The sequence below is a fragment of the Tupaia chinensis genome, unplaced genomic scaffold (genome assembly GCF_000334495.1).
Source record: "Tupaia chinensis unplaced genomic scaffold, TupChi_1.0 Scaffold000057_1, whole genome shotgun sequence".
NCBI lineage: Eukaryota > Metazoa > Chordata > Mammalia > Scandentia > Tupaiidae > Tupaia > Tupaia belangeri.
The window spans coordinates 2,953,704-2,968,373 of NW_006159515.1; the positions used below are offsets into that span (position 1 = coordinate 2,953,704).

The 14,670-nt window shown below is 36.7% G+C and overlaps 1 protein-coding gene across 2 annotated transcripts in view; it reads left to right on the forward strand.

Annotated features, from left to right (window-relative positions):
- Window positions 1–14,670, forward strand: part of FGF14 (fibroblast growth factor 14) — a 733,354-nt gene that overhangs the window by 554,461 nt on the left and 164,223 nt on the right. Inside the window, exon 2 of one of the 2 annotated variants that reach the window (XM_006141513.3) lies at window positions 8,997–9,107. In XM_006141513.3, the coding sequence (XP_006141575.1) occupies window positions 8,997–9,107 (111 nt within the window). Of the gene's footprint in view, window positions 1–8,996; window positions 9,108–10,897; window positions 11,016–14,670 lie in introns of those variants that run through there. The other variant, XM_027776223.1, reaches the window with a different exon arrangement.

The window sequence follows — 14,670 nt, forward strand, 5'->3', positions numbered from 1 at the left end:
TTTTCCTTACTGTCCCCCCCCTACCCCCCCCCCCCTCCTTTTTTTTTTTTTTTTAGTCCTTTGGAAGAGTTCCTGGACCTGGTTTATTTTTATGGTTGGATTATATGCTAATTTATAGCTTTGGGTAAATTATTCACAATACTATTTTCTTCTACTAGGAGTGCCAAAATCTAATTAGATCTGCCACGTTTTTTCACAAAAATATATATATTTCAAACATTGTTTTTACCCTGTACAAAATGGTGTGTGATTTTTTTCCATACTAATAGAATAGTGACATTTAAGAACTCACATTGATAACTAATTAGTACCAATATTTATGTGGATATAAACATAGTATGTGACATATACATATAATATTTGCCATATAAAATATGTGTCATGTACATTTAAAAGTCTAAACAATGATTAAAATGTGTATATGCCTTGATGGGTTTTCCTGATTTCTCTTCTCTCAGTCTGCATATTGCATGAAAACAATTTGTGACAGTGATTGATTTCACTGAACCCACTTCTGAGAGAATGATTATTTTAATTAAAAATGTTGGATATTCTCCCCCCTCCCCCCATATCTAAAAGCAGTTGGATTGATTTGCATTTTGTTCATTTTGAGTGTTGAGGGTAATATATTATGAAACATCAGGTTTTTTTCTTGATATGCATGCACATTAGCTTTCATTATTTCTATTTTAATTAATAGCAGAGCATAGTTAATAAAGAGTTTCATGCAGGGAGTATCCTCAAAACATTTTTTAGCAAAATGAACAGACCCTATAAATAGAAAAGGGAAAACTGAAGGAAAAACAAAGAAATTTAAAACAAAGAAAGTAGCCTAAGTTTTTGTATTTTCTTAAGCAGAGTAGATATTCTGAATATATAAATGCTTTGGAAGAGAATAAAAGAACTTTAGCAGTTTTATGAGTTGCTCAGTATTTTGCCTTTTTACATGGCTAGTTAAAATATAGGAATAGAACTTCAGATATTTATTCAGCTTTCATTTATTTATTTTTTTATTTCAGAGAGAAATTTTTGCTGTAGGGCACATGTGCTAGCCAGAAAGAGAGAGAGACAGAGAGACAGAAAGCGAGAAATCACCCCCCAGGGGGGATGGCCATGCCACAATCCCTTCTCCATTCTCCTCTCAGAATTTTGGGCACATACACACACAAACCCAGGGTGAGTTTACGTTGCCAGGTCCAGGACTCCAACCACAGTTGACTATGTGCGAGTTCAGAGACATAACCATTACACCATCTGCTGGTCCCATCAGCTTTCATTTATTGATTAGGAACCTGACTTGTAGGGATCTGTTATGCATTAACATTGAATAAAACAAAAATCCTTGTTTCCTTGGGCTTCTACTTAACATATAGTAGAGGAATATTATGTGCACTTTCTTATCCCAACAATTTAATGAAAAATTTTAGCATGGACGTCAATATATGTTTGTTTCATGCATGTAATATTTTTGCTGTTTTTACCTCAAGGCATAATATTTATCTAAGGGCCTGTTTCAGTTTTTATTATAATAGGCTTATTTCAGATCATCTTAACATTTTGGGACTGCCCAGTAACCTAGCAGTTAAGGCAACCAGATTCCTCATGGCTGACCCAAAGTTTCAATCCCAGCTCTCACAGCTCAATAAACACTCTGGGCAAAACCATGTGCCTCAAATCTCAATAGAATGGAGAAAGAGAGAAGGGATTGTGTCTGAGGATGCCCCAGTGGTTGGTTGGTTTGTTTTTTTGTTTATGTTTGTTTTTTATTCCCCCACCCCACCCCTTGTTCTCTTCATTCTGGTGAATTCACATCAGCTCTGGCAATTAAAACATTTTTTTCAAGCATGTGTGGTTGACTTCCTGTTAGAACTGATGAATTCATCATTTGTTATTTTTACTGGTTTGTGTTTTTATTTTTAACCACATAATCCAGGAGAAAATATGATTTTGCCATTTGCTTGGTGTTTGGTGTTTATTTTACTAGTATCACCTTCAAACCATATTGTCTCTTTGGGATTATTTTTTTCCTAAACTCTCCTAACTTTGATTAAACTAGATAATATGACTTATAAATCTACTTAATCATACACACATAAAAATCAACTTATTGCAAAGCACTCACTGGGAAATGGCTGAGAGTCAAGATGACTGGGTCATTTCCTACTATAGGACACCCCAACCTGTCCCAGGCGCTTTAAAGACCTGTGTACATGTGACCAGCTGAAGAGACAAATGCCAGTTCCTGTGCAGAGTAATTAGCAAAGCCTATCATCCTGTCATGTTTGGTGATAATAAATGAATGTCAGCTCTGCTATTGTGTCCTTACACCCTGTGGTGTGTTGCCTTGTGTTCTTCACTGGGAAGCGGCACCCCATTCTGGAAGCCATTGCTTCAGAGGCAAGTGTGGTCATTGTCCAGCCTGGGTCCTGTCCTGGGTCCTGTTCATTCTGGTAGTCATGTGAGGTTTTTGTTGTTGTCGTTTTGTTTGTTTTTGCCATAGGGTGCATGTGGCTGCCAGAGAGATACAGAGATAGAGAGAGAGAGAGAGAGAGAGAAAGTGAGAAATCACCTCTTCCCCCCTCCACCCCAGGAGGGATGACCATGCTGCAATCTCTTACCCGCCACTCTCCTCTTGTGACTTTGGCCATGCACTTACACATGCATGGCATGATTTTGAAACTGCCAGGTCTGGCATTCGTTCCACAAAGCTGCCCATGTGGGATCCAATACCTTAACATCCATACCACCTGCTGGCCTTATGTGAGACCTTCTTGTTATTTATTTATTTATTATTTATTGTAACTTCTCTCTCGCTATGTTACGAAATAATACATGTAAGTGAGTTGTCCATTATGTATAAGACCAAAGTTGAGATTGACTATAGTTTGAGAGAATGAAGCTTCATATCCTCCCACTCACAGTAGTTCCAGAAACTTAGTCATAACTTTGCCTGATGGCACATTAATGATGTGGCTATTTCCTCAGTAAAATTGTTTTTGTTTCTTTTGTGATGATTATTTGGTTGCATACTTTTGGCCTTGGGGAAATGATTTTATTTTGCTTTGTTATGCTTTTATTATTTCAAAGAATGACCTTAAGTTAGAAATGGCCACGTTTCACAATGCCCAGTTTATAAGAAATAAAAGAGCATAGTTTCTGTGGACTGTGACTAGGAACAAAAATGAATTAATAAGTGGAATCTGAAAAGTTAAGGTGACGGGTTAATATACAAGAGTGAGATGACTTAGGTTACCTGACATATGTGTGAAATATTATTTGCATGTATGACATGTCAGTTTTACTCATTTTTTCCCAAAGACTTTCATAAATTTTATTAAAATCTCTGCATTTTCACTACACAATTAGGATGCTGTAATTATTGAATATTTCAAAAATATTAAAATGTTTAAAATAAATATTCCAATTATTATCCAAATACAGTTATATTTAAGATTTCGTAGTACTTTCTCATGTCTTTTTTCCCTATGGATACCATTTTTTTCCACTGCCATGTTAATTTAATATATACTAATGTTCTTATATGAAGCTTTATGACATTTAGGACTTATTTATTTTTAAGTTAGGGGTCTGGACAGTACAATTATTACCGGGTCAAAGGTGTAGACACTTTGAATACTTCACTGTCATTGCCATCTTGGGTTTTCATGTTCTTGTACTTGTTTTTGTAAGAGAATTACTGGCTATTTTACTACTGTCTGCAGTATTCATTCCACAAATATTCAATACATAGCTCCTATTTTCCTAGACCCTTGGGACATACAGGTGAATAATGTCACACTTTTCAACTGTCTTCATGAAACTTAAAGTCCCGTTGGTGAGGTAGACCTTAATCATGTAATTGCACAATTGTTTTTTATTATGACTATGAATTATAGGGCAAAATATTAACACCTGTTTAATATCAGTAGTAGGTACATGGATGTAGGTTGTATTATTTTCTGTGCCTTTCAATATACTTAAATATTTCAAAATCAAATAGCTTTTTAAAAAATTTTTAGAGGTTTTTGCCTTAGAGTGCAATATGTTTGCCTGAGAAAGAAACAGACAGAGGCAGTGAGAAGGAAAGTGAGAAATCAACCCCCTCCACCACCGGTGGGAATGACCATGCCACAGTTGATTCTCCTCCATTCTCCTCCTGGGACTTCGGACACGCATGCACCTGTGTCTGGCGTGATTTTGAAACTACCAGATCCAGGTCTTGAACCACAGTAGGCAATGTGAGAGTTCAGTGATAACCACTTTGCCGTCTGCTGGCCCCCCAAATCAAATAGTTTTGATGGTCAAAAATAAGCTACATTTACAATGGAAGTTGCTATAAAGCAGTCCAGAAGAAGGATGTGACCTCATCTGCAGTGTCAGGAAAGTGCCCCTGAGGAAAGGCAAGCGGCAGAGCAAGGCTTGAGGAGGAGGCCAAGGAGCTAAGTGTGCAGAGACTTGTGCTTGTTAGTTCCTGCTGCACAGCAATGCAGGGACATTTTTATGCAGGTGGGCATAGCCAAGATAGGAAAAGGTAAGGAGACAGGATAAACACGGAGGGAGTGGGAATATCTGTAGCTCCCAGGTGAGGTTACGTGCAGGGGACAGAGTGGGGGCAGTTGGAAACAAGGCCAGTGGATGTGATGGGTCCTGCTGATGTGGGATGGACATGACTCAGTGGGTGCTGAAGACTCACTGCACACCTCCAGCCCTGGTGGATTGAACAGGCAAATTGCGGGTGGGAAGGCCTCCTGGGAGAGATCATGAGGACCTGACCAGCTGTGGGCAGTGAGAACAGGAAAAGGCAGGGCGTGAGGGACCTGTGAAATCGGCATCCATGGGAACGGGCTGCTCATTCCGTGGAATAAAGAGACAATCTGGGTGCTGATCTCAGGGGACTGATTCTGTTCACTTAGATTGTAAAGGCAGGAATAGAAATATCTTTTGGTTAGAGATGAAAGACTTAAAGTGAAAATGGTGCTGGAGGATGTTTTAAACTCACAGCACTGAACGTGCAATTTTGGTGCCGGTTTTAGGTAGTGGAACTTTATTGGACATGTGGCCAATGGCAAAGAGGATGGGGCTTATGAACTTGGATCTTTTCTAACCTTGGTGGTGTCTCTTTGCCACAAGTTCAGCTCTCCATATATGGGACTTGGGGTTAGATGCACCTGTGAAATCCTGCTTGTTTTTGTTGGTTTTGAAAAAACAGATAGGTTTGCATTGTACGTCTCTGCCATGCTTTAGTTCAATTGTTAAACTTACAGATGCCACACAGCGTAGCAGCTACGTAGGACACCCTGAGCTACATGCTTGCATGCTGGTCTGCATGTCTAAGTTTGTGCTCTCGTCCAGATACTTAACTGGTCTGTGTCTTAATTTCCTCATCTTCAACCTGGATTTCCCATGGAGGAAGACTATGCTTAGTGTCTGAGAAGGTCATGATGGAATGAACGCAGGTGGAATAGGGCCTAAGACCTGGAAAGAGCACACTTGGTTATAACTTCTAAAAAGAGGAATAATAATAATTTCAAAGTAGAACAATCGAAATCAATTTGATTTTTACTTACTTAAAATTAAAGGGGATCTCAAGACCATAATTTCATGTTTTATTTATACTTTCATTTTGGTTTAACTTTCAAGAGGGCACATTTGCTTGCCAGAGGGAGACATGCTGCAGTCCTTTTATGCTTCCCCACCCAGTCAGATTTGGGGCTCACATACACACACACACACACCATACACACACACACATGCCCTCCATATATTTTTTTATTTTTTTGGAGAGATTTTTGCTATAGGGCGTGTGCGCTCGCCATACAGACAGAGAGAGACAGAGAGACAGAAAGCTAGAAATCACCTCCCAGGGAGATGGCCATGCCGCAATCCCTTCTCCTCCATTCTCCTCTCGGGATCTCGGGCACGCACGTCTACACGCATGGCGTGAGTTGGCGTGAGTTTAAGCCACCGGGTCCGGGACTCATACTGCAGTCGACTACGCGGGAGTCCAGCAACATAGCCATTAAGCTAACTGCTGGTCCCCACCCTCCATATTTTTTAAGGTGCCTGAGCCAGGATTCAAATCTTGCAGATGACTATGTGGGATCCAGCTCCCTCAACTACTAGGCCACAGAAAGGCCATGGATTTTCTTAACAGAAAAGAGGTGTGGTCCAAATCTGTTCTTTGTGTAAATGTCAGGAGCCATGAGTGGGAACGTGAGGGTCTTTTGACTGCCTTGCCTGATCTGGTTAATTCAACTCCAGAAGATGCAGTAGCTAAAATACAAGATTATTTAGACATAAGGATGCCAGGACATGAAGGCTTATAGAAAATGGTCAGTCTTTAAAATTCTCTGTATGTTTCCAAGATAATCTGGAAATTCTCCCCCAGCTGGAAGAAAAAAAAAAAAAAAGTCTTTGTTCTCTTCTTTTCACAGCTATCTGTTACGTGGGGTGGATTAAAAAAATAAAAAGATATAGCAAAACAAGAAGCTTTTAGTACTCAGAGGGTTAGTAGACTAATCAAGTCTTCTTAGGTAGAAGGCGGACAGGCACGATAGTCATTTTTTTCATGTTTACTAATCCACATCTTAGAAGCATGAGGTTTTGGAAGTCGTATACTATAGAATGAGGAACGTGTGTAACATTAACCTAACAGTTGGATAAGAGCGACCACAATGCTGTCGTAATGCTGTGCTGTTCGTACATTATTCTCCAGAAGTTGTTTTCAATATCACATCATCTATGAAGAAGATCTACGTACAAAGAAGTCATTTTTCAAATTATTAGCTATACAAGACATGCATAGGAACAGACATTGCATTCTTTTTCATTTCTTGAGGACTAGTCAAAAGCCTAAAGACATTCTGTTTTTGAACAGCTTTTATTTATTTATTTTTTGCTTGTGTATCATTCGTGTTCACCTGCTTGCAACTCCCCATCTTTCTTATCGATTACAAGATGTGAGGTGTCATCACTCAGTCGTGTCCTGCTGTGTGACAGCAGGTTGCCTTTGCTGCCCCATTCAGCTACTGTAGGAGATACCGTATAGAAAATGGTCAGTCTTTAAAATTCTCTGTATGTTTCCAAGATAATCTGGAAATTCTCCCCCAGCTGGAAGAAAAAAAAAAAAAAGTCTTTGTTCTCTTCTTTTCACAGCTATCTGTTACGTGAGGAGGATTAAAAAAATAAAAAGATATAGCAAAACAAGAAGCTTTTAGTACTCAGAGGGTTAGTAGACTAATCAAGTCTTCTTAGGTAGAAGGCGGACAGGCACGATAGTCATTTTTTTCATGTTTACTAATCCACATCTTAGAAGCATGAGGTTTTGGAAGTCGTATACTATAGAATGAGGAACGTGTGTAACATTAACCTAACAGTTGGATAAGAGCGACCACAATGCTGTCGTAATGCTGTGCTGTTCGTACATTATTCTCCAGAAGTTGTTTTCAATATCACATCATCTATGAAGAAGATCTACGTACAAAGAAGTCATTTTTCAAATTATTAGCTATACAAGACATGCATAGGAACAGACATTGCATTCTTTTTCATTTCTTGAGGACTAGTCAAAAGCCTAAAGACATTCTGTTTTTGAACAGCTTTTATTTATTTATTTTTTGCTTGTGTATCATTCGTGTTCACCTGCTTGCAACTCCCCATCTTTCTTATCGATTACAAGATGTGAGGTGTCATCACTCAGTCGTGTCCTGCTGTGTGACAGCAGGTTGCCTTTGCTGCCCCATTCAGCTACTGTAGGAGATACCGTTGCCATGGTGAGGATTACCATGCCCCACATCGAATCTAGTCCTGCGATGGGGATGGCCTTTGAGAAAAGCCACATGCAAATATTTATTTTCAGTGGTACAGCTGGCCCTTTGTGAAGCACTGGGTTACGAGAGGGCTTATCTTTCTATTGAATCATCACACAAGAAGCCATTGCTACATCCATTTCCATTTTTGTTTTAATAAACTTCCACTGCCCTTTATCCCTTGGCCATTGCATGTTGACAAAGAATCAGATTCCATGCTGTATAATTTGACTGTTCTTTTTAATGATATAAATTCATGGATTACCTGTGTAATCCATCTCCTTCATCCAGGGAATTGGCTCAGAATCAACCTCACTGTATAAGTGGGCTGTGCTTTCCCCAGAGGACCGAAGTAGAGTTTTCCACCTTCCTGAGGATCTTGTCTAAGTACCACAAAACTCTTCCATGCATGTTAGAGTGACCTTTAGACAATAAGGGAATGTTCTCCACATTGGGGCTTTTTCTAAGAATGTGTACAAAATAGTATACATTTTTAAATGATAGGCGTTTCATATTTTGGGGTACTTGTCAACTTAATTAAAAGGAAAACACTATTAAAAAGCCTTCAGTGAAGTTCCTTAGAGTCACAAGTTTTTTTTTTTTTCATTTCTTTTCATTTCAATTTCTTTTATACATTCAATCTCGTCACTTAGGTTACAAAGTGAATATTCCAACATATGTACACTTCTCAGCAGTCCACTTGACGATACTATAAGTTATCCTCAATAGATAACAATCCATTTCTTTGTCCCATAAATGCCTTGCCTCTGTTTTTCTCGTTAATGTCCTTCCTCAGCCTCTACTCCTTAGAGTCACAAGTTTGCAAAACTATGGTACTGCCATCTTGAATGACAGTATATTAGCTTAATGTTAATTAGTTTATAGTTTAAACTATTAATTGAACTAATGGCTTAATAAATTTGGTAGTTTGAATGAGTTGTTTTGAATACACGTATATTCATTTAATAAAATGGCCTGTTCCTGCAGCTTCCTCCTGCATTTTCTTTACTTTCTGTAATTACCATACTCCAGGTTTGATAAAACACAGAGGAATCTGGGAGATAGAAAGTCATATGTAATACTTCTATAAAATGTCCCTTACTTCTGAAAAAGAGAAAAACAGGAAAGAAGAAAGAAATTATATTGTAACACACTGTGAGGCTTATGATAACTGTGTTTGCCTTTCAGATCCCCAGCTCAAGGGTATAGTGACCAGGTTATATTGCAGGCAAGGCTACTACTTGCAAATGCACCCCGATGGAGCTCTCGATGGAACCAAGGATGACAGCACTAATTCTAGTAAGTGACCACCTCAAGCTGCCAGTTAACGCAGTTGGTAGAAGACATGCTGCTACTTAAGTAACGTTTTAATACACATTTACAAATATTTGGTTGCGTTGGTTTGTTTTTACAAATGTTACACACTAGAATGTCATTTATAATTTTACTTGAACTACTGATGAAAATATTAATGAAGCAACAAAGAAACCTGTGATTAAAGATAATGATCAGTCAATATCTCCATGTTTTCCTTTGAAACAATTGTCATACCCTCAAGACTACTGTTATTTCTTATCTCATTATCATGAAAGTCAAGTAAGCACCCAAGTGTATTCAGATGAAAATCAATTACAGGTTTCCTCTGGATGTACAATTTTATCTTCTTAACAATACCTGTGGAGATTCAAGGGCCACAAGGATTAGTTGTTTCAAATAATGGAAATATAATATTTGTATTTCTTAGTATTTAATGAGGAAAGTGATCTTTTCCTTATAGAGAAAACATGAAAATATGTATACTTCTAAATATATTAGTCAAAGTGTGTTAGTGGAGAATAGAATCTGTAATCGTTTTTTTTAATTAAAAATCTATCTACCTTCCATTGTATTAATGTTTGTCTTTTGTTTACTGTTTCTTTACATAGAACTTTTCATTGTATTCTTGTCTGGTATCTCTCCTTACTTAACTGTGTGTTTTCCTTTCCTATTTTCTCATTAAACTTGTATCAGATTCCTTTTAATTTAGCATATGACTTCTAAATCCATTTCCATTTTTGTTTTAATAAACTTCCACTGCCCTTTATCCCTTGGCCATTGCATGTTGACAAAGAATCAGATTCCATGCTGTATAATTTGACTGTTCTTTTTAATGATATAAATTCATGGATTACCTGTGTAATCCATCTCCTTCATCCAGGGAATTGGCTCAGAATCAACCTCACTGTATAAGTGGGCTGTGCTTTCCCCAGAGGACCGAAGTAGAGTTTTCCACCTTCCTGAGGATCTTGTCTAAGTACCACAAAACTCTTCCATGCATGTTAGAGTGACCTTTAGACAATAAGGGAATGTTCTCCACATTGGGGCTTTTTCTAAGAATGTGTACAAAATAGTATACATTTTTAAATGATAGGCGTTTCATATTTTGGGGTACTTGTCAACTTAATTAAAAGGAAAACACTATTAAAAAGCCTTCAGTGAAGTTCCTTAGAGTCACAAGTTTTTTTTTTTTTTCCATTTCTTTTCATTTCAATTTCTTTTATACATTCAATCTCGTCACTTAGGTTACAAAGTGAATATTCCAACATATGTACACTTCTCAGCAGTCCACTTGACGATACTATAAGTTATCCTCAATAGATAACAATCCATTTCTTTGTCCCATAAATGCCTTGCCTCTGTTTTTCTCGTTAATGTCCTTCCTCAGCCTCTACTCCTTAGAGTCACAAGTTTGCAAAACTATGGTACTGCCATCTTGAATGACAGTATATTAGCTTAATGTTAATTAGTTTATAGTTTAAACTATTAATTGAACTAATGGCTTAATAAATTTGGTAGTTTGAATGAGTTGTTTTGAATACACGTATATTCATTTAATAAAATGGCCTGTTCCTGCAGCTTCCTCCTGCATTTTCTTTACTTTCTGTAATTACCATACTCCAGGTTTGATAAAACACAGAGGAATCTGGGAGATAGAAAGTCATATGTAATACTTCTATAAAATGTCCCTTACTTCTGAAAAAGAGAAAAACAGGAAAGAAGAAAGAAATTATATTGTAACACACTGTGAGGCTTATGATAACTGTGTTTGCCTTTCAGATCCCCAGCTCAAGGGTATAGTGACCAGGTTATATTGCAGGCAAGGCTACTACTTGCAAATGCACCCCGATGGAGCTCTCGATGGAACCAAGGATGACAGCACTAATTCTAGTAAGTGACCACCTCAAGCTGCCAGTTAACGCAGTTGGTAGAAGACATGCTGCTACTTAAGTAACGTTTTAATACACATTTACAAATATTTGGTTGCGTTGGTTTGTTTTTACAAATGTTACACACTAGAATGTCATTTATAATTTTACTTGAACTACTGATGAAAATATTAATGAAGCAACAAAGAAACCTGTGATTAAAGATAATGATCAGTCAGTATCTCCATGTTTTCCTTTGAAACAATTGTCATACCCTCAAGACTACTGTTATTTCTTATCTCATTATCATGAAAGTCAAGTAAGCACCCAAGTGTATTCAGATGAAAATCAATTACAGGTTTCCTCTGGATGTACAATTTTATCTTCTTAACAATACCTGTGGAGATTCAAGGGCCACAAGGATTAGTTGTTTCAAATAATGGAAATATAATATTTGTATTTCTTAGTATTTAATGAGGAAAGTGATCTTTTCCTTATAGAGAAAACATGAAAATATGTATACTTCTAAATATATTAGTCAAAGTGTGTTAGTGGAGAATAGAATCTGTAATCGTTTTTTTTAATTAAAAATCTATCTACCTTCCATTGTATTAATGTTTGTCTTTTGTTTACTGTTTCTTTACATAGAACTTTTCATTGTATTCTTGTCTGGTATCTCTCCTTACTTAACTGTGTGTTTTCCTTTCCTATTTTCTCATTAAACTTGTATCAGATTCCTTTTAATTTAGCATATGACTTCTAAAGCATACACATTTTTGACTGTTCAGCAGCTTGTGAAAAGCAAAAACTGCTTTTCTTAGGAATATTTAATTTGAGGAAATATTGCTAGTGGATCAGGAGTAGACACGAATGTGTCCAACCCTTTTTTCATATATAGAAAATGACTCCATAAAAGAAAGTGGGGATTTGAATACACATAATCAAATTATAGACACTTCCTGTTTTCAAGTCAAGTGATCAAATTGTCAGTAATACATATTTTTTTCATTAACTAATGAAAAAAAAAAGAATGTTTTTACATTAGGTGTTTCTATGTGGAATGTCAATATTTCTCTAGCTATTATGGTTCCTTTGTATTTGGGGCATTGTTTATTATTATTATTATTATTATTATTTATTATTAGTTTGCTGTAGGGCATGGACACTCATCAGAGAGACAGAGAGAGGGGGAAAGTGAAAAGTAGCCCTTAGGAGGGATAGCCATGCCTCAATCTCCTTTCCATTCTCCTCTTGAAATCCTGGGCTTCCACACAACCAAGGCCCTGGGCCCAGGACTGAACAGCACAGCCAACCATGTGGGATTCAGCCCCATAATTACCACACCACTGGCAGACCCACTCACTTTGTAATTTTCCTTTAAATTCTTATTTTTTTGTTTGTTTGTTTATCTGCAGTTCTAATTCCTAATATCTATTCTCTGTTAGTATTGATCACATCTCTCTTTTTTATTTATAAACTGTTTCTTACCATATTTGTTCATTGGTTTATTTTTCCTTGATTTTTCTTTGATTTAGGAAAAGAGAAAGTAAAATATTTTGGGCAAAAGGAAGAAATAAGAGGCATTTTTTATTCATAAGACTTTTGTCAAAATGGTTTACTTGTTGGGATATTAATATTGCGTTGGACCTTATGAAATTATCAGTATTTGATCATTTTTGACCAATAAAAGATGTCAGTTTCTTGGATCAAACTAATACATATATTGTCTGCTCATCTTTTACCATATTTAAGTTTATACTCGTCCTTTGACGAAAGGCATTTCTCTTTGTTAAGTCTCTGACAGTTGTTGGGGGTGAGAGAGTTTAGAGATTCATTGGTTTTGATGTCTCACTATTCTCTGAGTTTCTTTGACCAGAACCTAATAAGAGAGAGCTAATTTTTCATAACTCTGATCATTATATGAGCTATGAACTCTGAAAGATGTATTCAACTATAGTCCAATGACACTCATAACAAAAGTTTTCAAGAAAAAGGAATTATAGCCATATTAAGTCACTGCCTTATTGGATTGCTTGGAAAGATAATCTCCTTCAAATAAAGGGTTGTGTTTTTTGTTTGTTTGTTTGTTTTTTATAGTTTCCTATTTTTTCTTTGTTGTTTTTTTTTTTGTAATGCTGAACAAGTTGCTTCCTCTTATATTTTTATTTTATTTTATTTTATCTTATCTTATTTTATTTTTTTTGAGAAAGATTTTTGCTATAGGATGCATGTGCTTACTGGAGAGGCAGAGAGACAGAAAACAAGAAATCACCCCCCAGATGGGATGGCCATGCCACAATTCCTTTTCCATTCTCCTCTTGACATTTAGAGCATGCAAGCATGTGTGTCCAGCATGAATTTCAAGCCTCTGGATCAAGGACTCTAACTACTGTCAACCAAGTGAGAGTCCAGTGCCTCAACCACTACGCCACCTTCTGGATCCCAGTAACAATTAATTATGTCCATATGGAATCACTGTTTTGTTGGACTGCTTGAAAAGATAGTCTCTTTCAAACAAAGGTTTTTTGTTTGTTTGTCTGATATTTTCCCATTTTTTTCCTTTTTTTTTTATTAATGCCAAACAAATTGGTTATTTTCCTAATGGGAATCAATACCATATCTGAGAAGGGTCAAGCAGACATTGCCTTTTAAAAGTCTATTGCTTCATAATTGAATAAGACACACAATATGCTCTAAATCATGAAAGGGCCGATGTAGACATCATATGCACACATACCTAGAGTTAGGTCTGCTCATCTGAATGATAATGAACCCTAAACCAGAAAACTAAGAAACTAAAAGATCTTGACCTTCTGTTCTGTAAATGTTTGGGGTTTTACCCTTCTGTGTGTGCTTGCACTAGAAGAAGCAAGAAACATGGATAATTCTTGAGTTCCCCTTGGGCACCCTAAAAGCTAGTGAAGAACAGTCTTGGGGAAGAAGCAGAAACTATACCCCTATAGTCAAGCAAATCAGAAGCAAATTATAGTGTAGCACTCCAGGGGCACTATGAAAGACTATCAAAGACCTAGTCTTTGGTTTCTTTTTCTTACACATTATGTTGAATTTGATGTGCACATGAACAGTTAGGTTAGTTCTGTTTTCATTTCAGCATTTGCAAAGACATTCCAAGAATGAGATAAACGTTTTCTCCTTACAAGACTATACAAGTTGCATGACTGTAAAATTTAATAAAAAAGGGCAGGATTAGAGCAGAATGATAAAAGAGATTATTAAGTTACTGTCACTTTTGAAATTAAAAAATACTTCTTAGAATGAATGTTAAAATATTTTCTTTTCTGTTGTTCTTTATGATAGTCTTACTAATTTAAAAAATATATTCACTGAAACAAAAAAGTTTTAAAAACAGGAATGTGAGTTAGAAATGCTGACAGACAGCTCTTAATTAGAGTAGGGCCCTTTTGATGTGAGGAGGGGAGATGAAGTAATCATTTACAAACATGTTTTTATTTTTTGATAAATCTCTGGACATACATTTATAAAAAGGAAACATGAGAAATAACCTAAAATTCATCCACACATTACCTGAAAAGTCACCGCATGGCAAAACCAAAGACTCAAAGTTTTAACACTCAGGATTTGAGTTCAACGCACTTCTCACTAAGTTCCGCTCACTAAGCTCTCTTGTCAGCGATTACAAATGATTTAGGATGAGG